This window comes from Lonchura striata, chromosome 12 (genome assembly GCF_050655825.1).
Source record: "Lonchura striata isolate lonStrDom1 chromosome 12, ASM5065582v1, whole genome shotgun sequence".
Lineage (NCBI taxonomy): Eukaryota > Metazoa > Chordata > Aves > Passeriformes > Estrildidae > Lonchura > Lonchura striata.
Window position 1 is genome coordinate 257,477 of NC_140714.1, and position 20,461 is coordinate 277,937.

General features: G+C 34.9%; 1 protein-coding gene across 8 annotated transcripts in view; it reads left to right on the forward strand.

Annotated features, from left to right (window-relative positions):
* Positions 1–20,461, forward strand: part of NR2C2 (nuclear receptor subfamily 2 group C member 2) — a 39,136-nt gene that overhangs the window by 10,237 nt on the left and 8,438 nt on the right. For 6 of the 8 annotated variants that reach the window (XM_021542538.4, XM_021542539.4, XM_085590221.1 and 3 more), the window contains 12 exons: positions 1,687–1,797; positions 2,649–2,849; positions 4,033–4,135; positions 5,168–5,347; positions 7,056–7,203; positions 8,823–8,916; positions 9,330–9,463; positions 12,619–12,796; positions 13,068–13,189; positions 13,691–13,830; positions 16,694–16,831; positions 18,344–18,449. In XM_021542538.4, coding sequence (XP_021398213.3) covers positions 1,726–1,797; positions 2,649–2,849; positions 4,033–4,135; positions 5,168–5,347; positions 7,056–7,203; positions 8,823–8,916; positions 9,330–9,463; positions 12,619–12,796; positions 13,068–13,189; positions 13,691–13,830; positions 16,694–16,831; positions 18,344–18,449 — 1,616 coding nt within the window. In that variant the 5' untranslated portion in view covers positions 1,687–1,725. The remainder of the gene's footprint in view (positions 1–1,686; positions 1,798–2,648; positions 2,850–4,032; positions 4,136–5,167; positions 5,348–7,055; positions 7,204–8,822; positions 8,917–9,329; positions 9,464–12,618; positions 12,797–13,067; positions 13,190–13,690; positions 13,831–16,693; positions 16,832–18,343; positions 18,450–20,461) is intronic. The other 2 variants (XM_085590222.1, XM_085590223.1) reach the window with 2 other exon arrangements.

Genomic DNA, 20,461 nt, shown 5'->3' on the forward strand with positions numbered 1-20,461 from the left:
CAAGAGATTCAGGTTAAACATACTTTGCAAACCCAGAAAACTATGTGCTGTTCAGTTCCAAAATGTTTAAAGAATTTCCATGCAGTTACCTTATGTCTGTCTGTCTGTCATTTTCCTTGAACAATATAGAAGAATAGACTATTCTTTTTTTCCAAGCTGCCTGCAGTACATTGCAGTGTAAGGTTTCAAGATGCATCAATGAAAGGCTAAGGATTCTACAACTGAACAACTGTAAAACAGTTTTAAAAGACCTTCTAGCTCTAATTTAGATCTTTTAAAGAGTGCATAGCTTTGTTAATAATTTGGCAAGGAAGACAAGAAGATCATCAATTAAATGTGTCCTCTAAGAGTCTGGATCTTTGGGAGTCTTTTTCCTCTCCTAGGGGTCTTGTTTTCTGCAGCTGAAAACTTATTAGAAGACGCCTCTTATTTCTACATCTCTCCTGTCTGTTGTCCTCATTTAACGTGCAACTTTTGTGACCTGTGTATTAAAGAAAATTGGAGATTCTATGTTTAAATTAGATTACACTTCTACAATATGTGGAACTACTTGGGGTACAGGCAATAGGGGAGCAAATATGAAAGTAAATAAAGTACTAAATAAAGGAGTAAATAAGACTTAATGGTTTCATTAAGTCTTGTGTATTTTAATGCCTCTGCTTCCCCAAAGAGACTGTAGTCCATGTTCCTTGCTATTCAAACTGTTTTTCCTTATGCCATAAATTAACTTTTCTGTATATGAAACAAAGATTTTTCAAAGCAAGCTAAAATTGAAAGTTCTCTGTTGTCCAGCTGTGAAAATCTTGATATAATTCCAAGATTGTTTAGAAGAGGATTTGATCAAAACAAGCTGTGACCATCCTGGTTTTGGACATGTTACTCCAGATAACAGGTTCATAGAATGGTTTGGGTTGGATGAGACCTTCTAGATTGTCTAGTCCAACTCCCTGCCACAGGCAGGGACACCTTCCTCTATCCCAGGGTGCCCCAAGCCCTATCCACTGCAGCCTTGGACACTTCCAGGGATCCAGGGGCAGCCACAGCTTCTCTGAGCACCTGTGCCAGGGCCTCACTGCCCTCCCAGGGAGGAAATTCTTCCCAATATCCAATCTAAGGGTTATCATCCATGTTTAATTCAACATTTAACATGTTTGCTCTGAAAACAGCTTTGCAAGGGGTGTTTTTCAGGCTAAGTATTCAGAACTAAATTTGTATTATAGTTTGGTAGTCTAGAAAGATATGGAATAGGACAAGAAACAATAGTATTCAGAAGTAGTGTGAAAGTTAATCTGTCATTCAAAAGTACTTTAAAATTATTAAAAGGGGAACTACTTAACATTTTACTTATAGAAGAAAAAAATGAGACAAGTGTATAATAAAAAGTTTAAAAAAGGCATTTCTGCATTTCAGTAAGCTAAAGGATCATACAGTACTTACCCAGTGATTCATTTGAGCAGAATGGTCATGGTAGTGGTGGTTTGGTTTTGTCAGGTTCACTTAATTTCCAGAAAAAGAAAATACTCTGATAATTCATTGAAAGCCAATCCAAGTTGGTTAAATGACTGTAACCTTTCCAGTAAATTTAGATTCTAAACTATAGGGCTATCTGATCCTTTATAAATATAGGTATTTTTAAAAGTTCTCAGTACCTTAACACTGAATTAAAATTCTGTATGTTATTTACAGGTGTAGACTGTTCAGACTTCGCTATCTGAATCTCCAGTGATGACCAGCCCTTCTCAGCGTATCCAGATAATTTCCACAGACTCCTCTGTAGCTTCACCACAACGCATTCAGGTAAAAATCCATTAATTAACCAACTGTCATCATATATTTTCTTTTTTTCTTCTCCTTGTACTTACCTTTATACAAAACCATGCTAAAGACTATGGAATACTTCCTTTAATTCTTGTGAGATCAGGTAATTTTTAGTGAAAACTAAAATTCTTTTTCCCTCAGTATTGGTGCTGACTTGATGGCTGTATATAATAGTTAGCCAGTGAGGAGTATTAACACAGGTTAAACCTTGCCTACAAAAGCAAATCACCTGAGCTCTGGCCACCACAAAGGGTGAGATATTGTCAACAGAAATCTGAGATCGTCTCCAAGTGCATTCTTCTTCCCACTTATTTAGGAGCCAGTAGGAGATAAATCTATTTAGCACAAAGCTGGCCTTCGGGAATGGTGCACAGTGGGACTTGGTTACTGGTAGACAATAAAAAGATGTCATTAATGTATCAGAATGTATTCAATGGCAAATTATATAGGACTTAATAAATTTTAATGAAATACTAGTGTATATTGATACGATTACTCTACCAGGCAAAATAGAGATCATGCTACCAGACAACTGTATTGGAAATAGAAACCTTCCATCATAAGAGAATCTTGAGAATCAGCATGGGAAACAATAAGGCTGCCTGATTCCATCTTTTATGATAACTTTAGGGAGTAACATCTTACATAAAATATGTAGGTTAAAAATGCATTGGTAAATGTTAATTGAGGGACATCTCCATAGTGCCATTTATAAAGAAAAATTTGAGAGAGTTTCTTTGTAATTTTTCACTGATATAATTCTGAGATGGAATGAAAGGTTTTAAAACATAAAATCTACTGTGGTCACTAATTTCTTCAATGTTTTACAGATTGTGACAGATCAGCAAACAGGTCAGAAAATTCAAATAGTGACAGCAGTGGATTCAGCTGTGTCTCCAAAGCAACAATTCATTTTAGCTAGTCCAGATGGAGCTGGTGCAGGAAAGGTGATCTTGGCAGCACCTGAGACATCTAATGCCAAGCAGCTTATCTTTACCACCACAGACAACATTGTACCAGGCAGAATTCAGGTAAATACAGTAATATTTAGATAAACCATGGAGCTTTGTTGTGGTGTTTTTGTTGTTGTTGTTGTTGCTAAATTAAGTCTAAATTGCTTAAGACCTCATTACATGGATCAGACATACTAATTTTAGACTTCATTTTTCAATCATAAATCCTTCAGTCTTCACCTACCTTATGTATTCCATTGCACTTATCATCCCTTCTTGTGTGTTCTTGTTCAGGTTCCAAAGACATAAGGGAATTTTTAAGATATTGCTTGTGAGAAGTGCCAGGATTTCTCAGTCTAAGATTCACTGATATACAGAGATACAACTCACCTGTGCAAATCTACATGAGTTCGTACTTTATATTTGGTATCAAGACATTGCAATAAAGCTCTGTTATGTTATTTATGTGTGTCTTGAGCATAATCTACATGAACAGAAGCTTTGCAAAGCCAATGATGTAACAATAATCTGTGTCTCATGAAATTTCAGATTTCTTCCTAGCAGTCTTAAAAAAAATAATAAACCAAATGAGAAAGTGCCTGGTGTCTCTTGTTACTGTTACAATAGAGAATATTTTACAGGAAGAAGGGTAACTTTTACATAGGTATTTTAAAAATTTTATTAAAGGTCTTTTAAAAATTCATTTTTCCATGCTAAATGGGATATCTGACATTACAGAGGGGTTGGGTTTTTAAATTTTTTTTTTTTGTTAAATAGAATGTTCAGAACAGAAGTTTTGGAATCCAAGGCCTTTGAAAGCTAAACTGTTTCTATGGTAGAGCTGAGCTCAAGGCTATCCCCTCTGAACCATACATCCCTAATAGCTAGAGAAGACATAGATGGGAAGATCATCTAAAAGCCAACTGTTTTAGGCTAAAATATAGCAGCTGCTTGAGAGTATTTGCAAGAAGGGAAAAATACTGTTGATTGCACAAGTGAGGAAACATTTGTAATAAACAAAGCTAGCAGTTTTATTTGTAATTTGTTTTGATATGACTATTTCAAAAGTCTCACTATTGTCAGTAAGAACTCTCATTAAATTGCATTTTACACTACTTAATTTCATTCCACATTCCATACATATTCATAAATTCAGTCCTCTCTTCTTTTCAAGCTGATACACCAGTCTTGTTCTATAGGCAAGACTCCTTAACTTTATATCTAGCTAATTACATTTTTTTATTCTGGAATTTTGCTTTAGATAGTGACAGACTCTGCTTCAGTGGAACGTCTGCTAGGAAAAACTGATGTTCAGCGGCCCCAGGTAGTAGAATATTGTGTAGTCTGTGGTGATAAAGCATCAGGTAAGGAAGCATACAAAGTGGTATTGAAGAAACTTGCTTGAAAAGATGACTGGGATGAAGAGATTAGTTTTCATGTGCTTTAACTGATTTTAGTTATGCTTATGGCAAAGCAATTGTGTTTTTAAATGGAAAAATATACTCTGTAGCTATACACAAAAAATAGCTAAACTCTGTTTGGAATAATATTAGGTTTTCTCCTTGAGCATATGATAAATTGGCTTAAATATAAAATAATTATTCAATTACTCCTGGTAATTGAAAAAGACTGCTTGAAGAATGTATTTAAGTTCCCCACTGTGATGCACAACCATAAAATAAACATGTCACCTAAAAATGTATAACTACTCCAAGAAAATGCTTCTTAGTGCTCTTTAACAAACTTAACACTTCCTGGTAGATTTTGTTCTTCTACTATCACAAAACAAGGCAAGCAGAGACTATGTGACTCCTCAGTGCTTCAGATCCATGCAGTAACAAGGAGTCTTAAGATAAAATTTTTATATTAGTCAATTTTTATATTAGTTCTGTGCTATCATCCTAGGGAGGAGGCACCCTTCTGTCTTTTTTTCTTTCTTTTACTTCTTCAAGTGTTTATGAAATTAAAACAATACCAGAATTAATATGGACAGAAAATTTAAATTAAGATTGCATTTTAAATTTTGGTGTAAAATTACTTGTTTTCTGAAATTGCTTGAGCTCTTAGCTGATATATTCTCTAAATGTATCCTATAGTCTGTAACAGCAGATAGAATTGTATCTGTACTTACACAGAGTGGGAACCACACCTTCATCAACCACACGTTCAGAAATAGCTTGAGCCTTCCTCTTTTTTCTCCACTCTCTCACCAAAACTCCTGACAATAGGTAAATTAGAAATATCTTGTGAGACTATAGTAATGCTTTCATGGTCCAAAATACTGGCACAAATCCAAAACAAATTTAAAGGATGACTTATAGCATTCTACTTGTTTACTATGAATATTTTTATGCTAAAATATAAGTAATTTCCAACTGATTATATATGTTTCCTAGGTCGTCACTATGGTGCTGTCAGTTGTGAGGGATGCAAAGGTTTCTTTAAAAGGAGTGTAAGGAAGAATTTGACCTACAGTTGCCGTAGCAACCAGGACTGTATCATCAATAAACACCATCGGAATCGATGCCAGTTTTGTAGGCTTAAGAAATGTCTAGAGATGGGCATGAAAATGGAATGTGAGTGTTAAGTACTCCATGTGACATTGTGCCTACCAAATAACAATTATGTGGACTACCACTTGTTAATGTGTTCTCTCTGTTTTGGTATATGTTGCTTGAAGGAAACAGAACGTTTTGGCAGCATCTAGTGCCCCTTTCTTTCATCACCATTTTATTTCTGAGGTGCAGTAGTGGTTTTTTTTTTGAGACCACGTCTCCAAGTACTGTTGTCTTTGAGGAGCCCGTTACAGCCTCACTTACAATGCGTGTTCCAAACACAGTGTATGTTTATAAGAGAAAATATTTTGACGTGGATTGACATGAATCTGAGTCTAATATTCTGTTTTGAGAATCTGCTTTCCTTCTAGTTTATTTTTATGGCTTTTTCAGCCAGTGATAGAAAATAGTTAGTATTTTTTCCCCTCTTTTTAAATTTTTATGTTAATTTGGTAATTTATGAGCAGTGTTTTATGTGGCATTGTATAAACTGCCATATGTTTTAAAATATGCTTTCATGTTTGTATGTCGTACTTCATATATTTCCAGTGCTAGCAGTGAAACACTTGTTTCAATATATTTTTGTTTTCAGTTTATATCACCTGTTTTTCAATTTAGCACTATGTGAAACAATTTCAAGGTTATTTTATGATCTGATTTAAGCCGGGTAAATTCCAGCCACTGAGCTCAAGGGAGGCAGAATATTAAGCTGTAAATAGGAACATAATTGTTGTATTTTACCTCTGAAACTCTAGACCTGTTGTGATGATTCTGCTGCTTTGCAGTTTCAGAAAGTAAACCTTTCTTAGTCCAATATGATTAGGGTATATGTTTATTGACTTCACTGGCTTTGGGTTAAGCCTCTGATTAATTTACATGTATTCACCAAGCCAATAAGTTTGATATGCCAACTTTGAAGCCCCTAAATTTTGCTAATAGTAACAACAATACCAAAAATAAAATCAGGAACTAAGTAATTCTTGCTGGTTATGAGGATAACTTTCTGTAATATGTTTAATAATAACATTTTAATATTATAAAGATGCACTTTTCACTTTCTCTAAAAGTTACAAAATCATTGCTTCTTGCTATTTTTTATTTAAAAATTTGCTACACTTGTTCAGCACTTCAGTGACTGAACTTAGTTTCAATTTTCAAATATAAATGTAGATTATGAAAGGGTTTTGGAACATTCTTCCCTAACTGGGAGGAATTAATGGCTGTGAGTGAAGTCTATGTCATGCATATCCTCTCAAGGATATGCATATCCTCTCAAGTATCCTCTCAAGGAATTAACCTGCATCTCTTGGGTAGTTTGCCTCTCTGGACTTTTTCAGGGTTCCTTCTGGGTTTGCATTGTTCTGTGTCATCCAGAATAGGAATGTGCCTAACATTTAGATATAGCTGTGTCTGTAAAAAAAAAAAAAAAAATGCAAACAAATTGAAAACACAATCTGTAGAATCTTCCATCCTATCAAATGCCAAAAAAAGATCAGCAAAACTTGAAGCAAAAGATCAATCTTTGACTTTCTTAGTTAAAAGTATATATAAAAATACACATACTCACAGATATAGTAACATAGGAGCCTGCATTTCTTCACTCTTGGTATTAAATTTCCAGTTTTGAACTGAGCTGGTACACTATTAGAAGTGCAGGAATTTAATTTACTTTTTGTATTTTTGTTTTAATTATTTCCTTTCAAATCTGTATGTTTCTATCTTTATGCAGCGGTTCAAAGTGAAAGAAAGCCTTTTGATGTGCAACGTGAAAAACCAACCAACTGTGCAGCTTCTACTGAAAAAATCTATATAAGAAAAGATCTTCGAAGCCCTCTAATAGCAACTCCAACATTTGTGGCAGATAAAGATGGGACACGGTGAGTACTTCAGTTCCACGCATCTTTCACATTATTTGTGCATATTACTTTGCAGTCACACCTTATATTCCTCATCCCCTCTGCTCTCAGAGGGAACAGAAAAGAACTCTAATGTACACATCATCTGTTTCCATTACCAAGGCCAATGCAGGTTCTGGTTCTCACTAAAGCTTTTGTGTCTGCATACAGGTATGTGGTTTTCAGTTCAGAGCTGGCTCTTGTCCAGCCAGAGACCTGGTCAGAGCAATGCAGAGCAAGTGAATGATACTCAAGCAGAAAGCATGTAGGCTAATGCTGTGATACATTTGTGTTATCACTTCTCTGAAATTAGATCTGCAAATGGCAGACTGAGGCTTCCTTCTCCTAAAGATACTAGTTAGGGAGATTCAGTGACTGCTGATTCAAATCCCAAGAGACTGGTTTCAACAACAGCAAAAAGCAGCTTCCTTTTAGTATATGGAAGATACTCCAAGGTGGTTCCGGCACTCTGAGATGTCTCCTTAGGCAATGGGTGGGAAAATGCACATCATTACAAATAAAGGCAAGATTTTTTTTTTTTCTGAATAGAATTTAAAAAGTCTAGGTTAAATATGACATTTTTATAACTGTAATTTATGAATGGTTGAGAACTATTATTATTCAGTTTTCATATGGGGGAAGTGTATGTGTTTAATTTTTCATATGCATATTCCTTGTTGAACAAATGACACTGCAGTTAGGAAGTTTGGACTGCAGATTTCTTAGAGAATTGTTTTTCAGTGTTCTTGTTTGAAAGAAGTACTTACAGAGACATTTGCCTCTTAAAAATTTTCTTGAGCTACAGATCCATTACAAACCTATAAACACTACTATAGTTATCAAGAGCCACTCTGTTATTTATGTAGGATTCAGATTTGCATAATGCATGATAATTTGCTGCCTGTGCTTGTTGATAATGATAGCTGTAAGTGTCAGACCCCTTGTACTGTAATGTCCTGCAGTCTTTCACCTGTGTTTTGTGCATTGGTATTGTTTATGGACACTTGGAGCATCACATAAGTAGCAAGTAAACTTCTTGCTGACTGCAAAGACTTTGCACTGTCTCCCTAAATTAGATATAGGAGAGGGGAAGGATATTTGTTCACAAAGCAGCAAAAGTAAAGGCAGCAGAGATTTTATGCAGGCTTTGACTACAGGACTGTTTCTGACTATGTTTTGGAATGTAAAAAATATTTTTATGACTTTTATTGAGTGCTGGCCAATGTCTTGCTTGGAACACAGAGTCATGCCTTCCTTCGAAGTCTCATATAAATTTAGAGCTACTAGGTGACTTCAAAGAGCCTGAGATGACAACAGCTTTCCTTAAAGCAGACTAACCCTGAACAAAAAGCAAATGAGAAGATATGCATTTGGGAAGTTGCAATTGTTTTGCACTGGAAATTATAAGATCTTTCTGTCTTTCCAGCTACTTTTTGGGAACTGTTTCAGAAAGACTTAAGTCCTGTTAAATAAATTGTAAGCTTCACTAAATTTTTAATTACAAAACTGGTAATTCTTTTTATGCTCTCATAAGTTGTTTCACATTCTTCTTATTAATGGAAAATACTATTGACCATCAGATGCCTTACACTTTTGAACAGGTCAGCTGGTCTTCTTGATCCGGGAATGCTTGTGAATATTCAGCAGCCTTTGATCAGGGATGATGGTACAGTCCTCCTAGCTGCTGATTCCAAGGTATTACTGGCTCACTTCCATTCTGAGATATCTGTTAATTTGGTCAGGTTACTTTATCTATTGCACCTAGTCTCAAATAGTTTTTGCTCTTAAAAAGATAAGGTTGTAATAAGTGTAAAGAACCATATGAATGAATGCAGTAAATTTATCAATAGGATTGCCGTTTCTTTTGGCAAGCATATTTCTGCAAAGGGTCAGCCACAGGTAGTTCTCAATATGATGTCTCACTGGGGACTAGGATTGATAATTAAAATAGAATTTAAAGATAATTGATAGCCATTATTCTTCCTGGGATTCAGGAAGAAGGAAAAGGTGCATGGGGAAGAAGAACAAAAAGATTGAAAATGGGGGGAAAATTATATATGAGATATTAACTATAATTTTGATTTACTAATATAGTGTTTTCTTTTTAGGCTGAAACAAGCCAGGGTGCCTTAGGAACACTAGCAAATGTTGTAACATCTCTTGCTAATCTCAGTGAGTCACTAAATAATGGAGATACTTCTGAAGTTCAACAAGAAGAGCAATCTGCAAGTGAGATTACAAGGTATGCATTTCTATTTACTTCTTATTTAGTAATTTCTGTTCTATGTGGTGTATCCTTGCACTCATTCATTATAAGGAATTTGGCATGGTTACACCAGACACAGTATAGATTGCCAGATTGCCCCTACTTTGAAACTGTTTGAAACAGTTTGTTAGAAATTAGTTTTGGCTCTTGCCCTCTTGTGAAGAACTGTGTCCAGTGTGACAAATATAGTGTTCTAAAGCTAGACTGCATTTGGTTATCAGAAAAATAATAAATTACTAGTTTGTGACCTTGAAAGACTCTGAGAATAGCAACATTTTAGTGCCATTTTATTTCACAGGTGTGTTTTATGTAAGCTTCTCCTTTGCAATGCTTGTGCCCTGAGCCCTGCTCTTTGGCAGTCTCCATTACTGCAGATTTATTTTTGAGCTTGTGCTGCCATAAAATCTCCTGGCAATGTAGATTTAGAAAGAGTTTGAAGTCTTTCCTTTCTTAATGAAAAATATATGAAAAAGGAGCATGGAATATTAAAATTCCCAGCACAGCTTGAGATTTGCAAGGCTGGGATATTTTTGTTGGATGTTTTTGGTTGTGTTTTTTGTGGGGGGAGGCAGGTTGGTTGAATTTAGCAGTATAAGTTAATAAGATAAAATACTTGGACTCAGAATTGTCCACTGTTTCTCAAAAAGAAGATTTTTAGGAGGAACTTAACTGTTGGAATCCTGGATGCTGAGAATTTGAAACTTTCTGTGCTTAAAGGCACAGAGAACACTGCATTTTACCTGAGGTCATGGAACAGGCTTTTAAAAGTAATAGCACTGGGATTATGGATGTGTAGTTGGTTAGAAGTCTGTAATATCAGAGGGTGGAAAACTTAAGAGTTTGGGGTTTTAGAACATAGAAATAAATATGAAGCAAGATGGAGGTTTTAGGGTGGAGACAGGTTGTTCTTTACCTCCTTCTTCCTTCCCCTTCATGGGTTTGGGTGATGTTTTGTGATTGGACACAAAGGTTCGCATTGTGGGCTTCGGGGGATCAGTTATTGAGTTAAAAGGGAAAATAATCTAGGTGTCCTTTCTTAATTGGATAGTTTAGTTTTAAAAGACCATGTAACAAAAGTTAGTTGGCTATTTTGTGCCTTGCTAATGAAAAAGCTACTGAACTCATGGTTGTGAGACTGTAACATAGATAAGAAATAATAAACACCTGAGTCCAAACATTAAATACTTTCTCAAGTGCCTTCAATCCCGACCTCGAGGAACTGATACTTAACTGTTGTGATTTAGGAATGGTATTCTCCAGTTTAATGTTCACACTTAAACTTGCTCCCCGCTCCATCTCCAGTCAGAGGCACAAAACGCAGAGATCACAGGTTGAAATAGGAACAATTTACTGGAAACAGCAATGAGACTAGGAAACAAACAGTGACAGCAAAATGAAACAGTAATAGCAACAACATTAATAACAAAAGGTATAACAAAAATTATTTACACAGAAAAGCCTCTGACAATAAACAAATACCAGACCAGTCTGCCCACTACACCAACTGGAAAACACCTCTCTGGGAGGGGTGAGAGAGAGCATGAGAGAGAAAAGGACATAAATTAATGTCCATCTGGGCTGGCTGGGTTAAAAGGAAGTATAATGGATAGTTCCACACATGAGAAAAACAAGATACTGTACTCAGGGAAGGAAAATGCTCCTTTATTTCTATTAATTAAGGCTCTTAAGTCTTTCATTTGAAATCTTCAAGTGAAGTCAATTAATATTTTAAAATACTTGATGCTGAAGTGTCAGCTTATGTCTTACTCCTTCTTTAAAGCAGAAGAAAAATTTATGAAAATACCTCTCCCAAAAAAACAACTTGACAAAACAAATGGCAAAGAAGCACTATACCATAATACTGTCCACTGGTATGAAATTGGAACACAAAATTCTTCTTTACATTTAAGCTCTGTTAATCCAAAGAGAATTTACAGTGATCTATTTGGGTAATGATCCAGCAACAGCTTGAGTATAACGAAGACCAGGGACCAGTCACTCTTGTGTTACTGTCATAAGTATTTTAAGGCTCTATGTATACTGGGAGATAAGGAGTGCTTGCCTGTATTTCATTTTAAGGGATAGGAAGTTCAGGCCTATTGTCTAGAAGAAAACCACACTGTTCTCCACTGTTCCAAAAAGCTGAAGATCAAGGATGGGGACAAGGACAGGGACTTTGTTCTTCAGAATACATCTGGTCTGTAATCCTCACTGAATCTGTGAGAAGGGGGAATAGTGAATACTACGCGCAAGAGCACTGTTGAGGTTATGCCCTGTGGACAACTACGCCTCACACAGCTGCTCCCTCAGTCTAGTGGGACTGGCGGTAGACTCAGAAGAGCAAAAGTGAGAAAACTTGTGGGTTGAGATAAAGACAGTTTATTAGGTGATGCAAAAGCCAGACACACAAGCAAAGTAAAGGAATTAATTCACTACCTTCCATGGGCAGATAGGTGTTCAGCCACCTCCAGGACAGCAGGGCTCCAGCATGTGTAACAATTACTTCCAAAGACAAATGCTATCACTTCAAAGATCCCCCCACTTCCTCTTTCTTCTCCCTTCTTTATATCACAAAATATGGAAAAAGCCTTGTATCAGTTGGGGTCAGCTGTCCTGGATGTGTCACCTCCAAACTTCTTATGAACTCCCAGCTTCTTCACTGAAGGGAGGACAAGAAGCAGAAAAGGTTTTTATACTGTGCAAGCACTGCTGTGCATAACAAAAACATCTCTATATTATCAACATTGTTTTCAGTACAAATCCAAACTATATCCCCATACTACCTACAGTGAAGAAGATTAACTCCATCCCAGCCACAACCAGCATAGCACAAGACCCCTTTACTAGTACAAATACTAGGCTAAAACTATCCAAGCAGGATTTACAGTATGAAATCCTTCCCTTATAGGGGAGGTCTTTTACCAGAAATATGTGGGCACATCTATTTGTTTTATTAATGCCCAAAGAGTACAGAGGGACCAAATTGCAATGAAGTCTCACCTTGTGTCATCCTAAAGGTTTCTTGTGTATGTTGACTCCAAGTGGAAATACTTTATAGCATTTAATTTGAGCACTATGAATTTTTTAAGATCTAAGGAAGCACTCTTTCATTGTTTACTTTTTTTTTTTAGGGCATTTGATACTTTGGCTAAAGCACTTAATACCACAGATGGTACAACAGCTCATAACTTGGCAGATGGGATGGATCCTACAGGAGGAGGGAATATTCATGTAATCAGTAGAGATCAGTCAACACCAATTATTGAAGTGGAAGGACCTCTACTTACAGATACACATGTCACATTTAAAGTATGTGCTTCTTTAAATGTCCTACTAAACAAGCAAATGCTTAAGATGTATGAGCTCTTATATAATTTCCTGTCTTGTATTGTCAATTTGCATTCCTTGCCAGTAGTAATGAGTTATTTAGTACAATTTTTTTTTGACAACTTCTTGTCACACTATTGATTGTGATGGACTATGAGAGTAGTTTGAATGTTTTTGCCGGTTATTTCACTGATGATAAAAACTGGTTTATGTCTGAACTATATGTGTTGTACTGTACTTTTATTTTTTGCAGCTGACAATGCCCAGTCCAATGCCAGAGTACCTTAATGTACACTACATTTGTGAGTCAGCATCACGACTACTTTTCCTCTCTATGCACTGGGCTAGGTCCATACCTGCGTTTCAAGCTCTCGGGTAAATGGACATACTCCATTTGAATGGTTTGCTTCTGAATAAATCTAAGCAGTGATTTGAATGCTTCCCAGATATTTTTAACTTTTTAGTTACAATATTGTTTAATTTTTAATTAATATTTTAAAATATGTGAAGACTGTGCAATATTCCCTGTTTTGAAGAATAAAATAGAAGGTGGCAGAGGGGAGGGTAACTATAATATCTGATGTTACTGTGGTTGTAGAAACTAAAGCCAAATTAAAAGCAATTTGTAGAAATTAAATGCTTGCAATTGATACCTTACTAAAGAATCAATGAGCACCATTTCATGGATAACCCAGAATCGTTTCCCACAGTCTATAATTTCTTTTTGCTTCTTGAAATACTTGTAATATGCTAATATATGCCTGTTACCAAAATGTTTTGCAGTAGATTAATTCTTATTATGAATTGTTATACATAAGGCAATACCAAGCTGATATGCAAACTACCTAGTGTTTTTTGATTTTCTGCTGTTTATAGGCAGGATTGTAATACGAGCCTTGTGCGTGCCTGCTGGAATGAACTGTTTACCTTAGGCCTGGCACAGTGTGCACAGGTGATGAGTCTGTCGACTATCCTGGGAGCGATTGTCAATCACCTCCAGAACAGCATACAAGAAGGTATGTTACGAGTACTGCTAACAATACAGGGATGTTTGGATAACATTGCTCACAAGGTGTTTCCCCATCAGTGGCAGAATTGTTCACCAGGAGCCAGGAGAAGGTGAAGCTTTTTCTGGCATAATTATCTTTCCCCTGGTGATCTACAGTTTTGTTGCACCAATGTCACAGGGATATCTGTGGGATAGAAGAGTCTGTAGAGGCAAGGGGGTCTTCTATGCCTTACTAATATTACAGAGAAAGACAGTACATCCTAAAATATTTTATTGTATGTGCTCAGAGAGTTTTCTTCCCATCCAGATGTATGTTTTTTCCTCTTAATATAATGATATCCTCTTCCAAACCACACCAGACTTTTTCCTCCGGAACTTTCCTTCTCTTTGTGGTGTAAAAACACAGCATTTGCCAATTAGCACAACAAGCATATTCTTGCATGTCTAATGGTTTTGGATACTACTATAATTCAATAATGAGTAATGTATTTTGAAGTACCCTTGAAGCATTAAGCAACATAATTTCTTGAATTCTTAACAAGATGTATGTAATTTTATGTTATAATTCAATATTGGTCTGTTGATAATGATGATTATATCCAGAATGGATGAAAATCTGTTATATTTGCTGGTTTTTTTAATTCTTTAAAGACACTTCCAATCAATAGGATTGATTAGCATGAAAATAATATTCATTTTTAAAAGGAGGAAGAAAACAATACTAGCAGTTTAAGCTCTGCAAACACAGTGTAATTCATGAGAACTACTTTAAATTTACATGTCTGTTAAAAGCACTTATAGAATACTATTTGGTACCATTTAAAAATATTTTTAATGCTGTCATTATTGTGCACACAGCAAAAATTAGAAAATAGGTTTTTACTGAGGAGAGTAAAACAGATGTATTTTTCTATAGCTGAAGGATATTAAATATTTTTCCAGCTATCTTCTTTGTATATTTTATAGTTCTACAATCAAGTTTTAATCTACTTTATTAGCTTCATCATAATAAAGTAAATTAGACTTAAATTTGACTATTAAATTGATAGTATGCTTTAATAGCTTTCTTAATGAATACAGAATTTTTTCATGTTTTGGTTTTGAGGTTTTTCTTGTTGGTTGGTTTTTGTTTGTTTTGGTTTGTTTTCTCATTTAAGAGAGCCTGGACAGTCCCAAAATACAACAGAGTGCTGCTCCTTTCCTGCACAGAGAGGCAAAAGTTGAAAAGTTGATCAGTAGGGAAACTTGCATATTGAATGTTCTATGCAAAGTTAGGCTTTTATTTTATATCTGTTTCAGAATACACAGAGTTGTCTATTCCACATTTGTTCCAAGCAGTGGAGAGGAGTAAGTGGCAGGGCTATTACAGCTGGTTCCACTTCTGTTCTTATGCATCAATATTGTAAAAAAATAATTTTTTTCTATTATCTGTATTGGACTCACACTGCATTTGCTGAGACCAGCCAATAAAAGAGGATCATTAGTGTTATTCATCAGTTCTGCAAAGTTATAATGTTATATTGTATATAATACCTCCAAAATTCAAAACATAGTGAAGAAATTTGAGAACTTGATTTATTTATTACTGATTAAGCTACTTAGAAACTCTGGAATTCTAGTTTGCTTTTCCTGAGTTTCTCTGGACCATATTTTCCCACTTAATACAGGAATTAAAACATTACATTATGTCAATCTTCATCCATCTTGAGTAACTAAAAATTTGTATCACAATTAATGATTTAAGAAATGTAGATTATGCTTTCATTCTTACGTCAATACTGTGCAAAAAATGGTTCTTCCATTCATTCAATCTTCTTATTGCAGTTTCAGAAAATGGATAAAATAGTAATAAACTATGTCAATGATTCAGTTTAAACCACATGGTGTCTAAGCAATCCTATGCAGAATTAGCTGTATAGAGAAAAATAAAATATTAAAATTAAAATTATATTAAATACTAGCATTGGAGATTATAACTGGAATAAAATTATTCTAATGTGTTTTTCAATGGAAGGTTTTATCCCTTGTAAACTGACTTACTCCTGAAGTTTGATGATAGTAATTATATATTCAAAAATCTGTCTTAATGTATTCTGTAATGTTTTTATTCCTTGACTAGTTTGTAGATATGAAGTTCAATATAAGGATTTCCATTTACCAAAATTGAACTCTCTACCTTCCTAGTTTAGCAGCTAATACCACTCACTTGTAATAGATCTATAAATAGAATAAATTTTTAAAATTAGAATTTTAAGATAGATTATGAACCCAATATAAGGAATGTGATCTTTCAAATGCTAGAAGAATCTCCATACACACTGTGTATGTGTATTTCAGTGAATTTACCCTATCACATGGGGAAAAGATTATTTACCATAGCTAATGAAAAGTTCACTCCTAAAAGTACAGACAGAGGAGAAGGTAGCACTGTCATTACTGTTCTTGCATTCACTTTTGGAAAGGCTAATTCAATAATGTTTGAATTTAAAATCAGGGTTGCATGTTAGCATTTGCTTTGTGCTTCTGTTCATTCCCAGAATTACCGTAGCCATTTGTAGAATAATGCACCATAATTTCTGAATCTTTGCTCAGAACAGTATATCACTTGGAAAATATTTGGTGTGGCAGATTATGCTATCCTGGCAAAATTACACAGAAGAGTTAACATTCTGTTTGCTAGCTCTAGGTCTGACTCAACGTTATAAATTCACTTTGCTTTCATAATCATTCAGGCCATCCTTACACATTAAGTGCTTCTAAGACAGCAAAAGACTTGCAAATATCATTTGACTTGGTTTATAAAACTTTATTTGTTAATATATTAGAAATGCTTGAGCTCAGATGAAATAGTAAGCAATATCTTTTTGTAGATAAACTTTCTGGAGACAGAATAAAGCAAGTCATGGAACACATCTGGAAACTTCAGGAGTTCTGTAACAGCATGGCCAAGCTTGATATTGATGGATATGAATATGCATACCTTAAAGCTATAGTCCTTTTTAGCCCTGGTAAGGAATTTAGTAACCATATCTTTTTAAATAATAAGCCTTAATATGTTGATTCTTTAGCATTTTTTAAACGAGACTAATGTCTTGAGATGAGACTCATCTGTTAAGTTGCAGATAAAATTATTGTTTCATTGTGATTATCACAATATGTCTTTCCAAATAACTTCAGAGCAGCATATCCCATGTTATTTACAGTTCAAATCTCTCAGGTGTTTCCTGTACATCCACCCTAGAAAATTAAATTCTCATGTTTCCTTCAGCTGAGAATCTATGAGTAGTAAATAATCTGGAATGTGTACTAGCAATATTATTGAGGTAAATGGTGAGAAGGATTAGAAGAAATGCATTCTCCGAGTGGCAAAAAGAAATTAGCTTCAATTTTAGTATTTTTAATATACTCATAAGAGGAATAGCTGAAATATGAGCAGAAATACCTATTTTATATGAAACTTCCACAAAATCTCAAAAACTGAATGTAAACAGGCTTTCTTCCATTTGTTATGAAAAAATGACAGCAGATAGCTAAAGCAGAATTAAGTGTTTCTGAAATACGAAAATTTACTCAAAGAAGACACTCGAGATTTTCTGGAATTATTAGGTAAGGACATTAAAGAAACTGTAAGTGGCAGTCTTTTCAGCAAAGATGGCAAATGTTTCGAGGACACACAAAGGTTAATCTAAAACTGCTGACAGGCTGAGTAGAAGGGAATGTTTTGCTCAGAAATGCATATTATTTATTTTAATTCAAAGGTATTTATCACTTTTTACTTAACAGAATACGAAGTAAAAAGATATATTGTTATTGGTGTGTTTGCTTGGGGTTTTTTTGCATTGATAACTATTCTTCTCTTTGTAATAAAACTTAATTAGAAGATACTGGTGTCCTGAAATGTTCTTTTGATTTTTTTTTTTTGGGAGATTGTCTCATTAGAGTTATGTTTATTAGGGGTTTTGTTCAAGTTGGAAAAGCATGAAAATATCCAAACTCAAGGTAGCCCTTTCCTATTTCAAGGGACAAGCAGTTTGGACACAACAGTGAAGATATTTTGGCATACTAAGAGAAGTGATACTTTGTGGATTTGCTTTTTTTTTGCTCTGTCTGAGGAGCTGAGCCAGGTGGAACTAAAACATGAGACAGATTTAAGAAGATTAAGACATTGATCTATCAAGAAAATAACGCTAGATACTGCTTAGCCAGCCTAGTTAGAACAGATCACATGTTTACATTTTAAACAAGCAAAGTTAAAAACAAATTCTGTGTCATTGCCTGGTACACACATACGGGCTTAATCTTTGTCCACTTTCTTATGTGTACACACAGCTCTAGAGAGAAAAGTGAACAAGCTAATTCTGAAGCCTGGAAGTAATGTTCACCTTTATATGGCTAGCATGTTAAACATCACAATACTAGAGAAATATTGCATTGAAATTAAATGTGAGAGTCTTATAAATACATTTATTTCACAATGTATAGGGAAACAATCGACATACAGAAATGTTTTGTTTCTTTAGATCACCCTGGTCTGACCAGTTCAACCCAAATAGAAAAATTCCAGGAGAAGGCACAGATGGAATTGCAGGACTATGTACAAAAAACCTATCCAGAAGATACTTATAGGTATTTATTGTCTAAAGTACCCAAAATAATGTTGTGGGCTGTAGATAACAGAAGTACAAAATAATGTCATTGATGTTTTTGACATCTGGGGTTTGGGGTTTTTTCTGTTGATGAGAAAGAACTAAAACCTAATTCATAAAAGCAAACAGGTTTGTTTAAAGATACGTAGAAACAAGAATAGCTGTTTGGCTTCCTCCATTTAAATTAAATTTTTTAATCTTTTCTTGGTTTTTGAGAGGGTTTTTTTTGAGACTTTCATAGTCATGTTCAGAACTTACTTTTTTTTAAGTTTGGGGGATAACTGCTTCAACTGACTAATTCACACTGCTAAAAGGTGATTATCATCTTGAAATGTTTTTCAAGTTGCATATGCAGAAAAATGTTAAAACTGCCAGTTATAGCCCTTGGAAAAACAACAAGTACATGTAATAAGGAATAATAACCATTTCTCAAACTTCTGTTTATAAGAAATTCCCACATCCTACTTATTTTCTTCTTTGGGTTTTGTGGTTTTTTGGGTTTTTTGTGGGTCTTTTGTTTTTTTTTTAATTTCCAAGGACTTCTCTGAAATTATCTAGCTTGTTTTTTTCACTTCCAACTATTCTGTTTGTTATATGCTAGAAATAATTACCGTATTTTCTAACAATCCATCAAAACTCAAAATTTATCAACACAGTGATTCCTTGCACTATTAGGGAACTCACCTCTGTCTCCAGGATATACTAGAACATGTTCTTTTTTACTGTGAAAGGCATCCTAATGTAAAGAAGAAATCACATACACTTAAGTACAGTCTGGGGATGAAGTAACTAAAAAGAAGAAAAAAACCTGTCTGAAAAAGAGAGCTTCTCCCATCTCTGTTTTCTGCACTGATCTTACAGAATTAACACTGTAGCGGAATGAAAATAGGATTCTCTGCCTCAGAAATATCCTCAAATCCCATATTCTTCCATGTACAATTGAGGCCTTCTCGTTTGATTAGTGAGAGCTGAATATCTACCATAAAACTAAATATAAAATTTGTTCCATATACTTACTTCTCATATTAGTGTCTCAGGGAAGAAAATCAGAGTTACATTCCTCAAGCAATGTCTTGTATTTTAATTACTAGTGTCTCTATCTTCATGCTCACCCATAGACAAGTTTAGAGAACAAATCTATTATTTCTGAGCAACTGAGTGCTGGTAGCAACTGAGATAGGGGACAAATGTTACAATTTTCATAAAAACAACAGCATAGTTTGAATCTTTTTGCCCTGAAGCTTACAAGATATGGTGTATTAGCATAATTTAGATGTAGACCTTAGATATTTTCTCCATAAATATTCAAGCATTTTCCAGAGCACCTGTGGTCAGTGCTACCTGAGGTTTGCCATTACATGGTTCTGGTTCAGAAAATTTATTTGGTTTAACATTTGTGATACATGTCTGCTATACGAATGGCAGCAAAACACTTTCATCACTGTCCTAAATTTCATATGCATGGGAAGTCTAGCATTTCAATACAGTCACTTCATTGTATTGGGTATCTGTTAAGATCATGGTAAATAAAACACCTGGGCAATTTGGGAATATTTATGCTTAACAGTACATTCCCCCAATTTCCTTCTCTCATTAGAAGCGGATTATCTTTTTTTTCTGTATATATACGTCCATGCCCCTTCCTGCTATCTCATTTGGCATGACGGTGCTAGGCAACTGAGAACTATGCTGTTTATGGCTGAAATTTTAATTAAGCATTGTGCTTTTAAAATGTTGCAAATGTTCACACTAATCAACATGAATATTATTAGACTCAGCATTGTTCATCCAGAGCTGGGAATTTCAAGAGCAGGCCAAGAAAATTCGTGTTTGTACATACACGTTCTGTCTACAAAGGGCATTAACATGTCCCTTTCATTGGAAAACTATAAAGCTACTTGACTTTCATTTTGCTTGCAGGGTAGAACAGCAACCATTCTTTTTGTGGTGTAGCCAGATTAGCTTTAATTGCCTCTTTATGCCTATTCATGA